This window comes from Mytilus galloprovincialis, chromosome 3, assembly GCF_965363235.1.
Source record: "Mytilus galloprovincialis chromosome 3, xbMytGall1.hap1.1, whole genome shotgun sequence".
Lineage (NCBI taxonomy): Eukaryota > Metazoa > Mollusca > Bivalvia > Mytilida > Mytilidae > Mytilus > Mytilus galloprovincialis.
Window position 1 is genome coordinate 106,818,947 of NC_134840.1, and position 19,407 is coordinate 106,838,353.

The 19,407-nt window shown below is 31.8% G+C and overlaps 1 protein-coding gene across 1 annotated transcript in view; it reads left to right on the plus strand.

Moving 5' to 3' along the window:
* The window catches only part of LOC143069714 (dihydroxyacetone phosphate acyltransferase-like), a 79,620-nt gene that overhangs the window by 15,938 nt on the left and 44,275 nt on the right, over positions 1-19,407 (plus strand). The window contains exons 7-11 of the mRNA XM_076244483.1: positions 754-884; positions 1,246-1,466; positions 3,659-3,913; positions 4,318-4,397; positions 5,270-5,410. Coding sequence (XP_076100598.1) covers positions 754-884; positions 1,246-1,466; positions 3,659-3,913; positions 4,318-4,397; positions 5,270-5,410 — 828 coding nt within the window. The remainder of the gene's footprint in view (positions 1-753; positions 885-1,245; positions 1,467-3,658; positions 3,914-4,317; positions 4,398-5,269; positions 5,411-19,407) is intronic.

A 19,407-nucleotide genomic window follows, 5' to 3' on the forward strand; every position in this document is an offset into this window, starting at 1 on the left:
TTTGCTGTGTCCCACGAAAACCACGAAAATTGGTATACCACGAATAAAAATGAATCCACAGTATTGTCATTTGGTTTATTTTCTTTGGTTACATCTTATGACATCAGACTCGGACTTCTCTTGAAATGAATTTTAATGTGTGTATTGTTATGCGTTTACTTTTCTACATTGGCTAGAGGTATAGGGGGAGGGTTGAGATCTCACAAACATGTTTAACCCCGCCGCATTTTTGCCCCTGTCAGGAGCCTCTGGCCTTTATTAGTCTTGTATTATTTTAATTTTAGTTTCTTGTGTACAATTTGGAAATTAGTATGGCGTTCATTATCACTGAACTAGTATATATTTGTTTAGGGGCCAGCTGAAGGATGCCTCCGGGTGTGGGAATTTCTCGCTACATTGAAGACCTGTTAGTGACCTTCTGCTGTTGTTTTTTTCTATGGTCGGGTTGTTGTCTCTTTGGCACATTTCCCATTTCCATTCTCAATTTTAAGCCTATATAAAGTGCTGAAAATTTTAATTACCTTTTCCCACAAAATCAACAAAAATGAACCTACAGTATGTCAAGCTTTTAATTAAACTGATTGTTAACAATTTGTAAATAGATTTAATAAAAATGAGTAAAACATTTAAAAGTGTAATTTAAATATGTCTTTTCCTTCAAACAAACAAGACTGGCAAACAACCAATAATATGCACTCTTGCACTATCTTACACAATTAAGTTTCACTAGTTCCATATTTTCAATATTTGCAGGGTTTATTCAAAGCTAGAAATTTACTTTCTGAAGATTTTGGAAATGTACATGTTCATTTCGGTGAGCCTCTGTCAATCAGAAAATATACAGATGGAAAAGTGGATAGGAGTGTTCATAGTTTAGCACCCAGGTAAAATTATTCACAGGAGTGAGTAGTGTGTAAATAAATTTTATAGAACAAAAAATGTTTAAATTGAGATATGTATTAAATTTTCTGTGAACTTTTGAATAAATTAGTGAATGCATGAACTAAAAAACAATCTGAGAAGTGTAAGAGTACAGTGGCCAATAGCTTGGTCCTGATTGAACACTTATATTTCCATAGTTTCAAACTGCTTGATTTTGACCTACAGGCAAAGTGGATTTAACTAAATATTGTGGTACTAACTATTTCACACAGTTTGTGTTGTTAAAATTTTAAAGGAACAAATAGTGATTAGGTATATTCATCTTAAATTTTCACCAAATGTCTATTGCCTTTATTTTTTCAGGTATATTGCTAGCCTTTCAGATGACGAAAATAAATTAATACAAAATTTAGGATATAAAGTACTGTTACTCCATCAGGAACATATGGTTATCTCCCCTTGGTCATTAATGGCTGCTGTCCTTGTACAGAATAAAGATGGTATTAAAATCAAACAGCTTGAGAAGGAAGTGGAATGGATAAAAAGACAGGCCACTAACCTGGGAGCTTATATTGACTGGCCAGGTGAGTGTCTAACTCCTCATTTAGTCATACACAAACAAAAATCAGAAAAAAATAGCAGGCTTATAATTTTTCACATCAAATGTGCATCAACTCTACAAAAGACTCACCAGCGATGATGGAATCGTGATATTTAAATGGCAAAATCAAGTAGGAAGTTGAAAAGCATTTTAAAGTTTTGAAAACAGTTCAGTAAGTTGTCTATATCTGAATCTGTGTGAGCAATAAAAGTAGCTAAATAGTGTGGTATTTAGAAATACTACAACAACATACTTTTTCTATAATTATATTAAAAAAGGTGAAATGGTGTGATTGAAAATAAACAACAAAGTAATGAAAAGTTACAGGTCACTGTATGACCTTCAATGATACTTTATTAGAATGGTTACAAGGTCATAAATCATGGCATCATTGGGGATTCAAATTACAGTTAAATGTTGAAATATTCATGCTGATGTAGTTATTGCTTGTTTCACATTTGTCAGAAATCTATAAGTATGTCCTGCCACCAGAGCAATATATGTTGTAAAAAATTGATCTTTGATGAAAAAGTTGCCTTTGAAAACAATCCAAGAAAACATAAATGAGGAAAACACATTGTCTAAAATCTTGTTAACACCATGAACTTACTAAGCATTTACATTTTATTTAAAAAGTAATTTGTTAGTATTATAAAACAAAAAAATCTACTTCAGGTCAGAATACTGGTGAGCTGCTTATTGCCAATAATTGAAGATTAACCCTTCTTTTATGCTGTTAGGGCTGTTCCAAAAATAATTGTAGGGGGGAGGAAGGCACTTTTTATTTGACCCCACCATGCATACATTTTAAATTGTATATTTCATTTAAAGATTCAAGCAATCTTTATTAAATAACTACCACCCATCAAATTTTAATCAAGTGCTTTCTTCCCCCTCCCCACCCACATACAATTAATCCACCTTATCGCTATTTGTCCGCCATTACTGGATATCACACAGGTTCCCGTAAAATTTTGATGACATAAAACAAAATATCTGATGCTGTAATGGAAAAGTCATTGTTGTATGCGTCAAAAGTTCAAGCGGCCGGGTCAGCTGGGATTAGGGAGAAGGTGTATTCTGGAAAGCCCTTAATCAAATTTAAGTCCTGAATATCCTACCAAAAAGTCCGCTACACCATTCATGCTTAAAATGTATAACACACAACACAGCATACATACATTTATAAACAATGTACACAGAGGATTTTTTACATGTTATGCTTTTGCATCTCCTCTCCATATATCTGTTGTATGTTTATACCTTTTCAAAGGTTATCTCTCTTGAACCATTTAGACTCTTTAGATCTTCTAGTTTCAAATTATTGTACAATTGACACTCAATACTGTCCTTACAATATATAATAAGTCGAAAATAGTAAATTGGATGAATCAGAAGTATAGTACTTTTTTATAAATTTATCTGTTGTTGATTGTGAACATTAACACATACACAAGACTAGTTCTAAACTATGCATCAACAGTCTGATTGAAACCAGACTACAAATACAAGTGAATAGTGGGGGCTGGTTTTAATCAGACTGATGTGTCAATTGACTCAATACAACAACCACATCAATGTTTACCTAGAAATTTTGTTTTGTAATATCAAAATGATAGGAAAATCATCTGACTTGTTATTTTCTCTGCAATTGGACAGAAAGGAATACGATGGGTGTATACACAGATCTTACTAATAAGTTATTCCAGGTATTGAGTCAGGAATAGGGACAATGTATAAACATGGATATTACTGTATCTTTACAGCAGAATTCATTGAGTGTGTAGGTAAAGGTAGAATCTTTGGTTAGCTTGCTTGCTAGCTGAACTGTGAAGTCATTATTAGGTTAGGTAAACTACCCTCCTTTAAGAGTAGACTAGTCGACAGATACCCAACCTATCTGTTTGTTGGACTAGACTACTGTGAAACGAGGTTAGTATTCCTAACCTAATAATGACTTCACGGTTCATTTAACTAGCAAGCTAACCAAAGATTCTACTTTTACCTACACACCCAATGCATTCTGCTGTAATTCCAGTTATTGAGTCAGGAATAGGGGTTGTGTATAAACATGGATCTCTTGTATCGTAGAACTTACTTTTAAGTTATTCCAGGTATTGAGTCAGGAATAGGGAGGGTGTATAAACATGTATCTTACTGCATCTTTATTTCCAGGTAATGAGTCAGCTGATGCAGTCCTTAGAAGTACCTTAGCTTTACATAAAAACATTGCCGAAGTAGATAGCGAAGACGTAGTCCATCTCCTAGAGATTCAGCATCCAACCAGAGGCAGCCAAGATGAACTGATGCAAGCTGCCGCTCAACATTTAATAATAACACTGTATAAAAATCAATTAATGCATATATTTGTACGAGTTTCCATGGTTACTTTATCTATTAATTCATGTACAGAGGAAACAATGTCTATGAGTAAGTATGGGTCTCTTTTTAAATATAGAAATAATTTTTTGGTTCTTTTAAAAAAGATTGTTGGCAGTATAAGCTTGATTTCCATCAGAATAAGAAAAGAGATTGATTTAAAATATTAATTTAGGTACAAAATATGGTAATTCTATGTGTCTTTGTGTTCCATTTGTGATTTACAGTAAAGTCAAGTCAAATAAACAAAATTGAAATTTTGATTTATTTATCCAAAGTCTAAATATAATGTAGAATTCTTATTTAGCTTGATTTTTTATGCATTTGTTATGCTGCTATATATATTTGAAACTTGTATTGAAATATTTGTATTTGATAATAATCCTTCTTCAAAAAAAGCTGTTTGAGCAGATTACTTTAAAATAGCATCTTCCCATCATTTATTTACATTTCAGATGAACTTTACAGTAAATATGAGTTTTTAGAACATCTTCTTAACAGAGATTTTATCTTTATGCCAGACTCTACAAAACAAGTAAGTTAATTGAAAATGCACAATATCTGTGTGTTGTAGAAATTAAGAAAGTGTATATCTCAATTTTTACAACACATAGATATTGTACCAACAATACAAAGAGGTGAAGGGTTATTTAGTTTTTTAGATGTCCATCAATTTGTTAGTTATTCTGTCTGTCTGCTAACTTGAATAATTTATATAGGATTGCAACAAAGCTTAATTGTATATAAAAAAAGAAGATGTTATATGATTACCAATGAGACAATTCTCCACAAAAGATGAAATGACACAGAAATTAACAGCTATAGGTCACTGTACAACCTTTCTTCAACAATGAGCAAAGCCCATACCACATAGTCAGCTATAATAGGCCACGAAATAACAAATGTAAAACATTTCAAACCAGAAAACTAAAGGCCTGATAAATGTATAAAAAATGAAAGAAAAACAAATATGTAAATCAGCAACTAACAAAAATCACTGAATTACAGGCATAAAAGTACAGAATGTGGCAGCCTTAAACATGTTATTGGGATCTCAAACCTTTCTCTGGCTCGCATATATACTGTAAACCAACTTATTTTCGCGGATACTTTATTTCGGATTTTACCCTTTCTAGACCATTTCGCAGTTATTTATATTCGCGATTTTTTGTCTAACTTGATGAAGTTAAATAAGGAATGATCAAAGTTTTACATATTTGCGACAATTTATATTCGCATTTTTTTTCTACTCGCGAAAGTTGGTTTACAGTATACAGAGAGAGAAAGATTTTGAGATCTTTATTGGTATCTATGTGGTGCTGTTTATGGTATCTATGAGGAAACATCCAAATTGTTCTATCCAAATAAAGGTACTAAATATAAAACTTTTTTATAATTATTTTGTAGGATTTTGAGAATGCAATGTTGACATTAACACACAACTGTGGAGTGGTGGTAGAAGATGGTTTATTACAAGTTAAAAAATCTACAAATAAATATACAACATTCTTTAGTCAGATGTTTGAACCTTTCTTACTTGGATATTGGGTAAGTTTTTATTCAAATGAAAATTGAATGTTAGTTGCTGTATTTGATTTTTATACCCCGCTTAGGGGCATTATGTTTTTCGGCATGTGTGTCCATTAGTCGGTCAATTTATCTGTCTGTCCCGCTTCAGTTTAAAGTTTTTGGTTAAAATTTTTGATGAAGTTGAAGTCCAATCAACTTGAAACTTAATACACATGTTACCTATGGTATGATCTGTCTAATTTTAATGCGAAATTAGAGGTTTGACCTCAATAACAGGGTCAACTGAACATAGAAAATCATAGTACAAGTGGGGCATCCATGTACTATGGACACATTCTTGTTATGTCCCAATTAGGGGCATCATGTTTTTCTGTTGGTGTGTCCATTTGTCCATTTGTTAAAGTTAAAGTTTTTGGACAAGGTAGTTTTTAAAGAAATTGAAGTCCAATCAACTTGAAAATTAGAACACATGAAATGATCTTTCTAATTTTAATGCCAAATCAGAGGTCCACTAAACATACATAGAAAATTATAGTGTGAGTGGGCATCTGTGTACAAGGGACACATTCTTGTAAGATATATGTTATCACTCTGGATTTTACGAGAGTGCAGAAATCTGAATTTGAACATATCATTGAACTAATGAAATATACTATATCAAGTAAATGACTTTCAGAATGTACAAACTCTATTTTGATTATATGCTACCAAGGTTAGACATGTAACTAGCCCTTAAATGTTAAATAAAAAGAGGCCAAAAAAACTTCTAAATTTTAAATGTAGACTTGCATATAGTTCCTTTGTTTATTAAAATTAATATCATATAACTATTTATGAATTATTGTGAAAAGGTTATATATCAAATTTAAGCAGTTTATGAAAATACTTTATTAGTTTATAAGATTCTTTTATAATTAATAAGTGAACATGGTGAATGAACGAAATTGGTAAAAGCAGTGTCTTGAGCAGAAAGTTGATGAACCAGGGGTTTGTCAAGGAATGTCTCGTCCTTTTTCTAAAAAAGTTCATCGGAAGGTACCAAGACCTTGTTGATAAATATTCCGTATCAACTTCACAAATAATACATAATGGTCTTGATGTATAGATTCTGCGTACTGACATTGTTTATCATCTTAACAACGTGTTATATTGTTCTTTCATTTGTCTTTGCTCTATTGATATTACTTTTACTGTCTGGATTGTGGCTCAGTACTTATACATCCTGTCAGTATGTTTGTGTTTTCTTTCATTTTTGCTGGTGTGTTTTGTATATGCGACTTTTTGTGTTTCTTTGGTTCTTATAACGTGACTCTGTACTTTATAAGATCCCGTCAGTATGTTATTGTTCTATTATATGTCATTATGTTATATTTCTATTATAAATTGAGAAATACGTTGAACCACAAACTTCAACATTATTTAATCGTGTAGTGGTATTAACAATTTATGGATTCTTATCAATTCTAAAGAACTTCTGGACTATTTTAAATCTCGGTCTATTTCTGAAATTAATTCTAACATACTTTTGATTTTTAAACCCTGTATGCCAATATTGCCCATGTGAAATTATAAAATTGTTTTGTATAAACATTGAATGACAAAATTTCTTCCTATGTGATGTATAAATTTTCTGACCTCAGACATGCGAAGCATTGATTGTGTTTTTATTTGATAGATGCTTTTGTTTTTTTTGTAAAATTGTAACACAGCGATGACTGATGTACCCATATTTTGACTATTAATATATATATTATGTCTGTTTAGTTCACGCATCATTGAAAATATAACGAAATTTGATGAGACTGTCGTACAAAGTGAGAGGTTTAGTGCTATAAAACCAGGTTTAATCCACCATTTTCTTCATTTGAAAATGCCTGTACCAAGTGAGGAATACGACAGTTGTTGTCCATTTGTTTTTGATGTGTTTTATAATTTGATTTTGCCATGTGATTAGTGACTTTCCGATTTTATTTTCCTCGGAGTTCAGTATTTTTGTGATTTTACTTTTTGATATCAAAGTGGATACCAACATTATTTTCAAACACTTATTTTTAAGGCTTATTGGGGTCAAGAATTGTATATTAGGATGTATTATACAGTATCAATCAATCTTTGTTTAATACAATAACTTTTGTATTACGTAATTGACCTCATCAAGTATTGGTTCTTGTTATTACAAGACTTAGCAAGTCATTGCAATGAAGTTGAAGTATCTTCTATTTGTATCTTAAAATTTCTAAAGTCTTTTCTTTCTTGTGCATTTTTTCTTTACTTTGAAATTTCTATTAGATTTACTTTCAAGTTTGAACAGATTGGTTTCAACATTATGAGTTGTTGGAAATTAATGTTTAAAACACCTAACACATATATATAAGAATAGAAGAGATACTAAAAACCTGTTTAAAAAAATTAAAACCTCTAAAGATGACCCTTCAATTTTTTAGATTTCATAAATGATGAAAATCAAATTAGCCCACTGTAACTTCAAGTGAGGATAGTGACCACAAGTCTCTACAATTGCATTTTGATAAACATTCTGCCCACTACCTATGTACTAATTTTAAGAAACTCAGAATCAGATGATTTTATTGCACAAACATAGTCTTATAGAATCAGTTTTGAAATGATGAATTGATCACCAAAACCCTGTCTAATATTCTACAAATTAGAATATATGGCTGCATATTAATAAAAAAAAAAAGGTGTGGAGAAATACTATAGATCAGTATCATGAGTGTACCTGCTGAAATGTCTCACCTTCTTTACTAACAAATAACTAGTGTAAAACAATTCACACAGGAAAACCTATATAAAAAACAAGAAACGAGAAACTCTTATGAACCGCATCAACAATTGACAACCACTGAACAACAGATTCCTTACTAAGGAAAGCCGCAAACAAAGGCAATAGGTTTAAATGTTTTAACAGTAGTGCAACATAACAGTAAAGAAAGTCAACTATAACCTTTGACAAAATGGCCTTGAATTAAATTAAGAACACAAGTAAGTTGACATGTATTTCAAAACAGTTTAAAACTTGAATGTGAATAATAAGAATCAGTAGTTCAGAATCCTGAAAACTGAACAGTATATAAATTGGTTTTATTTTGTTTACTTGTATTGCAACCAATGTACAGTGTTCCTGTATTGTCAATGTCTACAGAGTATGGTAACAAAATACCTAATTGATCCTTAGTGTTCATGTAATGAATACACTCTCCCGAAGTGTTTAGGATATGAATTACCTGCTATCCATATCTGTTATAATAATATTGTTTAATTGTGTACTAATTAAGTCTCGTGGATTGAATGTTTTGTCTTTGATGACATCTGGAATTCCACTATATATCCATCTTACAATGTTGGTTTTATCTAAAGCCAGTATCCTACCATTCCACTCTGTATTGAAAGTATCCAAAACATAAATGTTATCGTCAGAGTCTGTTGTTATTCTTTGTGGAGCAGAAAAAATAGGTTTCCCATTATTGTCTAAATCATACACCTTCTCTATTCTTCCATCTATATCCATCAAAACAACTTGTCGTGTCCCTTTAACAGGGAAAACAGGTCCTTCCCTTCTGGCTCTGATTACAATCTTTACATCCCGGATCATATGTACTACACCAGTTATTAAGGGTTCTACACTATACTTTGAATTGGTTATATTTCCAGTGGTATGAGAAACTATTTTAAGATTTGATTCTGCAGAAGATATTAGTAGGTCTCCTGACAGTAGTAATGCCATTCCAGCACATTGTACCTGTACCTCAACAGTATTTAACATTCCATTTGATAGTTGTATTTTCTGTAGGATTTTGTCTTCGGCATAACTTATCCACAATGTTCCAGCATTACTGCAAACAACACGTTCAACAAGTTTTAGAGATGTTTGATACTGTTCTATAACTTTAGCTTCATATTGTTCCTGTGCATAATCATCATCAGGCTCAGTTAGTCCTCCGTGTAGTGCCTCTTGGATCTTCAATTTTCCTGGTATATACTGGGGCAGTCTTTTAACATAAGTACTAACTGGTTCTGTTCTTTGTTTTCTTGCTGTGTTTTCCTCTTTTAATGCACTGAAGACATCAGAAGCATTGACAGCAGCTTGGGCTTTTGTTAAACTTTCTGTTCTGAATTCTAGATTTTTTTTTATGGTGTATGATATATTTTCTGCATCTTTTATTGATTTATTCTGATGATCCTTTAATTTATCAAGTTCCTTTAAAAGTTTTATTGAATGCTTTTCAACTTCGTCCCTTAAGATTTTTTCTCGACTCCAAATCTTTTGCTTCTCTGTCTCATATTTAACATCTTCTGAAGATTTGATGGAATGCAGTTTTGATATTCCCTTTTCATTGTCCGTTAATTTAACTTCAAGCTCAGAGTTAAAAGTTTGTATTGTCTTGAGAGTTAGTTTATATCCTTCTGCTAATTCAATCATGCTATGTTTATTATGAGTGTTCGCAATACACAAAGGACAGACAACTTCTTCACAGGTCTGACAAAATAAACAACAGAGTTGTCCACAATGAATTTCACATATTATATCCATTTTTATTTGTTTACATGTAACTGATAAAACAAATAAAAATGGATATAATTTTTATCATACTATAATATTTATAGTCTATAGTCCTTTCATAATCTGTACAAACCTTTGCTTTTATCAAGATACCCCCAATAGTAACAATTACTTTGCCATTTCTTAATTTATGGGAATATAAAAATAATGAGATGTGGTATGATTGCCATTGAGACATCTATCCATCAGAGTTAAATGAAGTGGATATTAGCAATAACAGGTCACCATACATGTATTCCTTTAACAAAGAGAAAAACCAAATATAGTCAGCTGATGTAGAAAATCTCTGAATTATTTACAAAACAGAATTTCATTTAATTTTGAAAATAGGACATACTATGTTGATGTGCATATCCACTAGAAAGTTTCAAGTTGACTTTTGAAGCAGTTATTAGTCTATAAACTTAAGGAATTTGGTGATATTTTGTATTCCCAGTGACAATGAGGGGGCATGGGGTATGTGAGCATGTTGGGTTGTCTATTATCAATTTCTTTTTCTCTATATTAAAATTTTCTCTGCACACAGTTTTCTATTGCATTCATTGAAGTTTAGGTGTATTTATATGTTTTTGGGTTTAATGTGGAGTCCATTTCGCTGAACTAGTTTACATGTCTGTTAAGGGTCTAGCTGGAGGAGGCCTCCATATGTGAGATCTAACTAACAATTTGTGGCCTTAGGCTGTTTTCTGATCTTTGGTCGGGTTGTTGTCTTGTTAACATGTTCCAAATTTTCATTCTCTATTCTACCTTTGGAAGGGTCAATGAATCATCACAATAAAAATAAAGGAAAAAATAGCAATAGGGAACAAAAAAATGACACAAAAATCTGCTTAAATTTGATTGGCTTATCGAGTATCACAAGACAATATTATGGCATTTCCATTGGCTATTTGTTAGGTCATTGATGACTTTCAAAGGCTAAGACGATGAACATTTCATCCATGGCAACATACATCTTTGTGATTTTTTAATAATATACTAAATACTCACACTTTTTACTTGACAATATTTTTTATGCCCCACCTACGATAGTAGAGGGGCATTATGTTTTCTGGTCTGTGCGTCCGTTCGTCCGTCCGTTTGTCCGTCCGTTCGTCCGTTCGTCCGTCTGTCCCGCTTCAGGTTAAAGTTTTTGGTCGAGGTAGTTTTTGATGAAGTTGAAGTCCAATCAACTTGAAACTTAGTACACATGTTCCTTATGATATGATCTTTCTAATTTAAATGCCAAATTAGAGTTTTGACCCCAATTTTACAGTTCACTGATAGAAAATGATAGTGCAAATTTCAGGTTAAAGTTTTTGGCTTCAGGTTAAAGTTTTTGGTCAAGGTAGTTTTTGATGAAGTTGAAGTCCAATCAACTTGAAACTTAGTATACATGTGCCCTATGATATGATCTTTCTAATTTAAATGCCAAATTAGAGTTTTGACCCCAATTTTACGGTTCACTGAACATAGAAAATGATAGTGCAAATTTCAGGTTAAAGTTTTTGGCTTCAGGTTAAAGTTTTTGGTCAAGGTAGTTTTTGATGAAGTTGAAGTCCAATCAACTTGAAACTTAGTATACATGTGCCCTATGATATGATCTTTCTAATTTAAATGCCAAATTAGAGTTTTGACCCCAATTTTACGGTTCACTGAACATAGAAAATGATAGTGCAAATTTCAGGTTAAAGTTTTTGGTCAAGGTAGTTTTTGATGAAGTTGAAGTCCAATCAACTTGAAACTTAGTATACATGTGCCCTATGATATGATCTTTCTAATTTAAATGCCAAATTAGAGTTTTGACCCCAATTTTACGGTTCACTGAACATAGAAAATGATAGTGCAAATTTCAGGTTAAAGTTTTTGGCTTCAGGTTAAAGTTTTTGGTCAAGGTAGTTTTTGATGAAGTTGAAGTCCAATCAACTTGAAACTTAGTATACATGTGCCCTATGATATGATCTTTCTAATTTAAATGCCAAATTAGAGTTTTGACCCCAATTTTACGGTTCACTGAACATAGAAAATGATAGTGCAAATTTCAGGTTAAAGTTTTTGGTCAAGGTAGTTTTTGATAAAGTAGAAGTCCAATCAACTTGAAACTTAGTATACATGTTCCCTTTGATAAGATCATTCTAATTTTAATGCCAAATTAGAGAATTTATTCCAATTTCACAGTCCTTTAAACATAGAAAATGATAGTGTGAGTGGGGCATCCGTGTACTGTGGACACATTCTTGTTTTGTCAAATTTTATTACATTCTGAAGCATACAAAGAGTCTTAAAATGTCTGATGTTAAAGTTTGACACTAGAAAAGGATATATGATGTCATACTGGAATGAAAAAAACTAAATCAACATTAAGCTGAATTTCTGATTTATTGCATTGAAAGTGTTGACCATAATAGAAATAGGTTTAACAAACTTGTGAAAACTGGATATAGCTTGATATCAATATATTATTATATTGAAATTAAATAACTCTAGTTGATATCAAGCCATAGCGTATTCTCACTTGTTTTGAAAATTATAATTAGTGAAGAGAGCTATTTCAAATATTTCAACAATCCCTCTTGTTGTATTTCATTTATATCATGGACTTCAATTTTAACCTGTTGGTAGGACTTTAATAGAAATATTAGAATTGAAGCGTGCATACAAATGGTGTCTGATAAAGGAGGTTAGACCACTGTAGGAGATATTAAAGACAACATGTGTTTACAGTATCAATTAAAAAACATTATATATATTAATATTTTGTTAAAACATGACACCAACTTCCAACATGCACATGACAAAACCCCAAGTATCTTAAAGTCATGTAAACCTCGAAAAGAAAACACACAAAGGAAATGCCTGTACCAAGTCAGGAATATGACAGTTGTTTTCCATTTGTTAGATTTGTCAGAGCTTTTTTTTTTTTCATTTGTTAGATTTCTCTGAGCTTTTGTTTTTTTCCATTTTCTGATTGTTTAGGAATTAATCACATGTAGAATTCATTTCTTTACCAATTATCATCATTTATGGTACATTCTTGTTGCAATTTAAAAAAAAGAAAATTTAAAACTTATAATCAAGGTTATTAAATATTTAAATTAAAGCAAGATTTAAAACAGTTTGAAATTGATTGATGAATGATTATAATGAGCTATTTAAAATCCTGAAACTTGAACAGTATATATTTTGGCTTCATCAAGTTCGCCATGACGTGTAAAACATCCAATGTACAATGTACCTGTATTGTCAATGTTAATAGAGTATGGAAACAAAATATTTAATTGGTCTCTTGTGTTCAGGTTATGAATACATTCTCCTGAAATGTTCAGAATATGAATCATGTAAGAATCTATGTCTGTAATTATGACATTGCTTAAATTTGTAGCCACTAAATCTCTAGGTCTAAATGCATTGTTGAAATCTTGATGACCAATATATATCCATCTCACTCCATTAGTTTTATCTAATGCCACTATCCTACCACTCCAGTCTTTATTGAGACAATCTAGAACATAAATGTTATTGTCACTGTCTGACGTTATTCTTTGTGGAGCAGAAAAGAGGGGGTTTCCCATATTGTCTAGATCATACACATTCTCTGTTGTTCCATCTTTATCCATCACAATCACTTATCTCGGTTCATTGATAGGGAAGAGGGGTCCTTTCTCTCCAACTCTGATTACGATCTTATCTTGCTTAGTGATGTGAACGGGACCAGTTATTAAGGGCGCTACAATATTCTTTGATTCTATCATTTTTCCAGTGGTATGGCAAAGCATTTTCAGATAAGGTTCTGCAATAGAGAAAAACAAGTCTCCATGTAAGGATAATGTCATGCCGGCTGTCGCAAACTGTAACTGCTAATTAATATGTACCCGTTTATTTAAAAATTTGTAAGGGTTCCGCGGAACCCAGTGTCTCGCCTATTTTTGCTGTAAATTGCAGGCTCAACAATAATGAGGAAAAAAATCAATAAAAATATTCCTCTTGTTACTATTTTATGATTGTAAGAAAATCTAAGTCCATTTAAAAGTAAATTACAGAAAAAACGGAGTAATCTTTTTACAAACTTTACTTCTGGATACAATCTAATATGATCATAAATAAGCTTCTGTCCAAGTTTGGTACAAACCCAGTATAGTTTAATTAAGAAAGTTATTAAAATTTTAAAAACTTTAACCACAGAGTGAATGTAATGGTTCCCCGCAGAAAAACTAAGTCCATTTAAAAGTAAAATATGGAAAAAAATGGATTTATTTATTTACAAACTTTACTTCTGGATACAATCTTATGATCATAAATAAGCTTCGTCCAAGTTTGGTACAAACCCAGGAAAACTTTAACCACAGAGTGAATGTAATGATTCCCCGCAGAAAAACTAAGTCCATTTAAAAGTAAAATATGGAAAAAATGGATTTATTTATTTACAAAATTTACTTCTGGATACTATCTTATGATCATAAACAACCTTCTGTCCAAGTTTGGTACAAACCCAGGATAGTTTAAGAAAGTTATTAAAATTCTAAAAACTTTAACCACAGAGTGAATGTAATGGTTCCCCGCAGAAAAAAACTAAGTCCATTTGTAAGTAAAATACGGAAAAAATGGAATTTTATTTTTACAAAATTTACTTCTGGATATTATCTTATGATCATAAACAAGCTTCTGTCCAAGTTTGGTACAAACCCAGGATAGTTTGAGAAAGTTATTAAAATTCTAAAAACTTTAACCACAGAGTGAATGTTTTGTTTCCCCGCAGAAAAAACTAAGTCCAATTATAGTAAAATATGGAAAAAATGGAATTTTATTTTTACAAAATTTACTTCTGGATATTATCTTATGATCATAAACAAGCTTCTGTCAAACTTTGGTAGAAATCCAGTATAGTTTAAGAAAGTTATTAAAATTTCAAAAACTTTAACCACAGAGTGAATATTTGTTGACGCCGCCGACGACGACGGAATGTAGGATCGCTTAGTCTCGCTTTTTCGACTAAAGTCGAAGGCTCGACAAAAATTGTATTTTCTGTATTTTTTTGGTGTTATTGTCTCTTATCCATAATTTTCCATCATTACAGCAAACAATCTGTGCAATGCTTTTCAGTTCAGTTTTATACTGTTTTATTACTTTCAGTTCATAATGGTCAAGTGCATACTCATAATCATCATTAGACTCTTGAAGTTCTCCATGTAATGCCTGTTGAATTTGCAGTTTTCCTGGAATATATTTTGGCAGTCTCTTAATACGAGCATTGACTGGTTCTGTATTTTGTTTTCTGGCTGATTTCTCCTCTTTGTACACTTGGAAAACATCAACAGTTTTGGCAGAAGCTAGGGCATTGGTTAAACTCTCATTTCGAAATTCTAAATTTTTGTTTATCTTCTGTGTTGTGTTTTCTACATCATTTACTGATTTCTTAAGAAGATCCCATCTCTGATCAAGATCTTTTAGTAATTTTTTGGTGTGGATATCAACTTCATCTTTTAAAACTTTTTCTCGACTCAGAATTATTTGCTTCTCAATTTCATATTTAACATGAATTTGATATGAATAAAAATGTATCAATGGTTTAGAATTTTTAACTTCCTTATGCAATCAAATTTTAATCAGAGATGTATATCTAGATTATCTTTATACATGTAGTATATTGATTTAAAATTTATAACTAAATATAATGATGCCTGGTGTAAATTTCACTTTTTCATAAAGTTTCTGAAATTTTGTTGTGTCAAAGTTTTTTGGGAAAAAGTAAAATCACAAAATTACTGAACTCCGAGAAAATTCAAAATGGAATGTCCCTTATCAAATGGCAAAATCAAATTATAAAACACATCAAACGAATGGACAACAACTGTCATATTCCTGACTTGGTACAGGCATTTTCAAATGTAGAAAACCTGCTGTTAACATTTTATTTTTATTTTGTTACTAGATTCTTCTTCTCATATTTGGCAGCCTACTGGAATTGTCCCTTTATATAAAGAAATAGGGATTAAGCCATGATGATTTACTATTTGAAACAGTGTTATAATTTAATGCTATATGCAAATATTAAATATCTTCTGATTATTGAAGTGTTAAGGTGTCTAATTGAGTTCTTAGAATGACATTTTTAATGGACCAACTATGTAGCCTATCTTTCATCATAGATATATATCTAGGCTATAGCAATGTTGGTAGTTGTTAATATATTAAAGGCAAATTCATAGACAGAAATTTGTCTTTATTCAATTTTGCTTCTGAACCTACACAAAATATATATAAAAAAGTATTATATTGCTGCCTACAGATAGAAAAGTAACTTACAATTTGCCACATGCATGTGTATGGGAATGATTGATACTGACAAAAATGTATTGCAATGTACATAATACACTTTACAGAATAAAAATGATTATTTGGATTTTTCAACATAATACCTTTTATGGATAGGTTTCTCTTTTCAAAATTAATTAGGTCTATTTACTTTGAAAGTTTTGTTTAGATAACATATATCAGTTCGTTCTTATGTCAGTTTACAGGGAAACCCTTAGTGGTAGGTCAATTATACTTATATATATGTATATGTATTAGCAATGGCACATCTCATTTCTATGAAGATAATTGACGCTTACCATCAGTCATGGTCTATTGACTTTGAAACTTTTGCTAAGATAACATGTATCCCTTCTATGGCTTTACTAAGTGTTCTTATATTTTCTTGTATTAGCCTTTTAATAGGTCCGGGACACAGTTATTGTCCTTCTTTCGTTGTCTACGAATATAGTCCCTAATGTGGACATTGTTTTACATTTGATTCATACACCTTTCAATTTTATTTCCTTATATTTTATGCATAGTATAGTCATATGGAAGGGAAATTACATGCCTAAACAGTTTATAGTAACTTTATGTTAAGATAAATTAGTGATCTGGTCCAGTTTGAAAAGGTCATAAATTAGGATGTTGTGTCCCTAAATAAATACACTACACTTTAAAAATATTTTTCGAATCGAGCACGTGCTAATTTTTGTTAAAAGAATTTTGTTGTTTTCTGGTATAGATAAATTCACTACATCATAACTGTTTTCTCGGACCTATATTTGTTTCATGTCTGTCTTGTTATATACACCTTTGTTTGTTGGGCTGTTCAATATAGTTTTTATAAGAATTCTTCGACTGGTTTATAAATTGTTTATATATATTCCGTTACTGTAACTCTTAATTCAATGTTATGAATTTCGTCCTCATTTTATCTTCTCATAACCCTTTAAATAATCATGATTTTACGAATTGGTAAGAAAACACTCAACTCTAATCCCTCAAGGATATTCACGTGCTATAAAAACATTATCCCAAATATAAATTCAACTGCCATCAATCGAAATTCCTTATCTGAATTTAGCAGTTTTTGTCGAGCCTGCAACTTTTGTTGCAGAAAGCTCGACATAGGGATAGTGATCCCGCGGCAGTGGCGGCGGCGTTAGCCAACTTCTTAAAAGCTTTATATTTTAGAAGGTAGAAGACCTGGATGCTTCATATTTTGTATATAGATGACTCATGTTACGAACTTTCCGTCAGTCACATGTCCAATGTCCTTGACCTCATTTTCATGGTTCAGTGACTACTTGAAAAAAAATAAAAAAAATATTGTAATGTTAAATTCTCTCTTATTATAAGTAATAGGATAACTATATTTGGTATGTGCGTACCTTGCAAGGTCCTCATGCCCGTCAGACAGTTTTCACTTGACCTCGACCTCATTTCATGGATCAGTGAACAAGGTTAAGTTTTGGTGGTCAAGTCCATATCTCAGATACTATAAGCAATAGGTCTAGTATATTCGGTGTATGGAAGGACTGTTAGGTGTACATGTCCAACTGGCAAGTGTCATCTGACCTTGACCTCATTTTCATGGTTCAGTGGTTATAGTTAAGTTTTTGTGTTTTGGTCTGTTTTTCTTATACTATATGCAATAAGTCTACTATATTTGGTGTATGGAATGATTGTAAGGTGTACACGTCTAGCTGACAAGTGTCACTGACCTTGACCTCATTTTCATGGTTCAGTGGTCAAAGTTAAGTTTTTGAGTTTTGGTCTTTTTTTCTAATACTTTATGCATTTGGTCAACTATATTTGGTGTATGGAAATATTTTATGATCTATCTGTCTGTTACGCAGGTTTTATTTGACCTTGACCTCATTTTCACGGTCCATTGCTAAGTGTTAAGTGTTTGTCTTTTGGTCTGTTTTTCTTAATTTATAAGCAATAAGTCAACTATATTTGCTGTATTGAAGAATTGTTAGCTGTACATGTCTGTCTGGCATGGGTCATCTGACCTTGACCTCGTTTTCATGGTTCATTGATCAATGTTCTGTTTTCTTGGTTAATGTTGAGTTTATGTGACAGTTGTAATAAAGCTTTATCTTTAGGTCTATCAACATAATATCAATGATTAGTAAAGAAGGCGAGACATTTCAGTGTGTGTACTCTTGTTATAATTGTGTTAAAGGTGGCAATGCTGCTGCAGCCAGATTATTCAATAAAAATGCACGTGGATATCCACAAATATTCCCGTGCAATGCCAGAAAATGACAAACCTGTTCTAGATTATCTTCTGATAATACTAAAAGGTCACATGAACGGGAGAGCTTTTTCGCTTTCCTTTTCCTGTGACATAACATAAAAACCCAAAGCCTCATTTATCTGGTTACATGAACTAAGCCCAAGTGTGGTATACAATATGTAGGACAAACAGGACGGGAGTTTTTTTAAATGAACACAGGAACATCTATACCACTTCCGAAAACCTAAGAAATTCAAAAGCATTATTTATCAACATTTAGGTCACAATACAACCACAATATTAAATTTATTAGATTTCAACCGCTCGAAACGGTCCAGAAACAACAAGGGCAGTCGCATAAACAATTTGAAGATTCCCGTAAAATTATGGAACTGTCTTGGATTTAACGACTTCAAACAGCTTATCCCCTGGGTCTAATAGACAATATACTTGGACAAGGGAACATATCTACTACTCCCTCTATTGATATCATGAATATTATTGATAAAAAACAACGAAATAATAGGTCTCATGGGAAACGTATCAATCGAAAATCAACAAATTAAACATCGTATAAATTATACACTTGATAATCTCCTATCTATATTTAAAAATAATGGTTACGGCATCAATTATTAGGTAAACTGGGTCAAATACCCATTAGCAAAATTACACGATATTTTCAAAGAGTGTGACACCATCTCATTCTTCAGCCCACTGTATGAATATTTTTGTATTATTACAGCATTTTGCCACCATAGGCTGTTCCCACGTATCGACAAACCTGAAGATCATAAACGTCATTTTTTGAAAATTAAATATATTAGCAGAGGTATTGATTTTATCAACTTATCTGGTATATTTAATGACTCTACCGTTCAAAACTTTAAAACCTCCCTTTTTTGATAATAT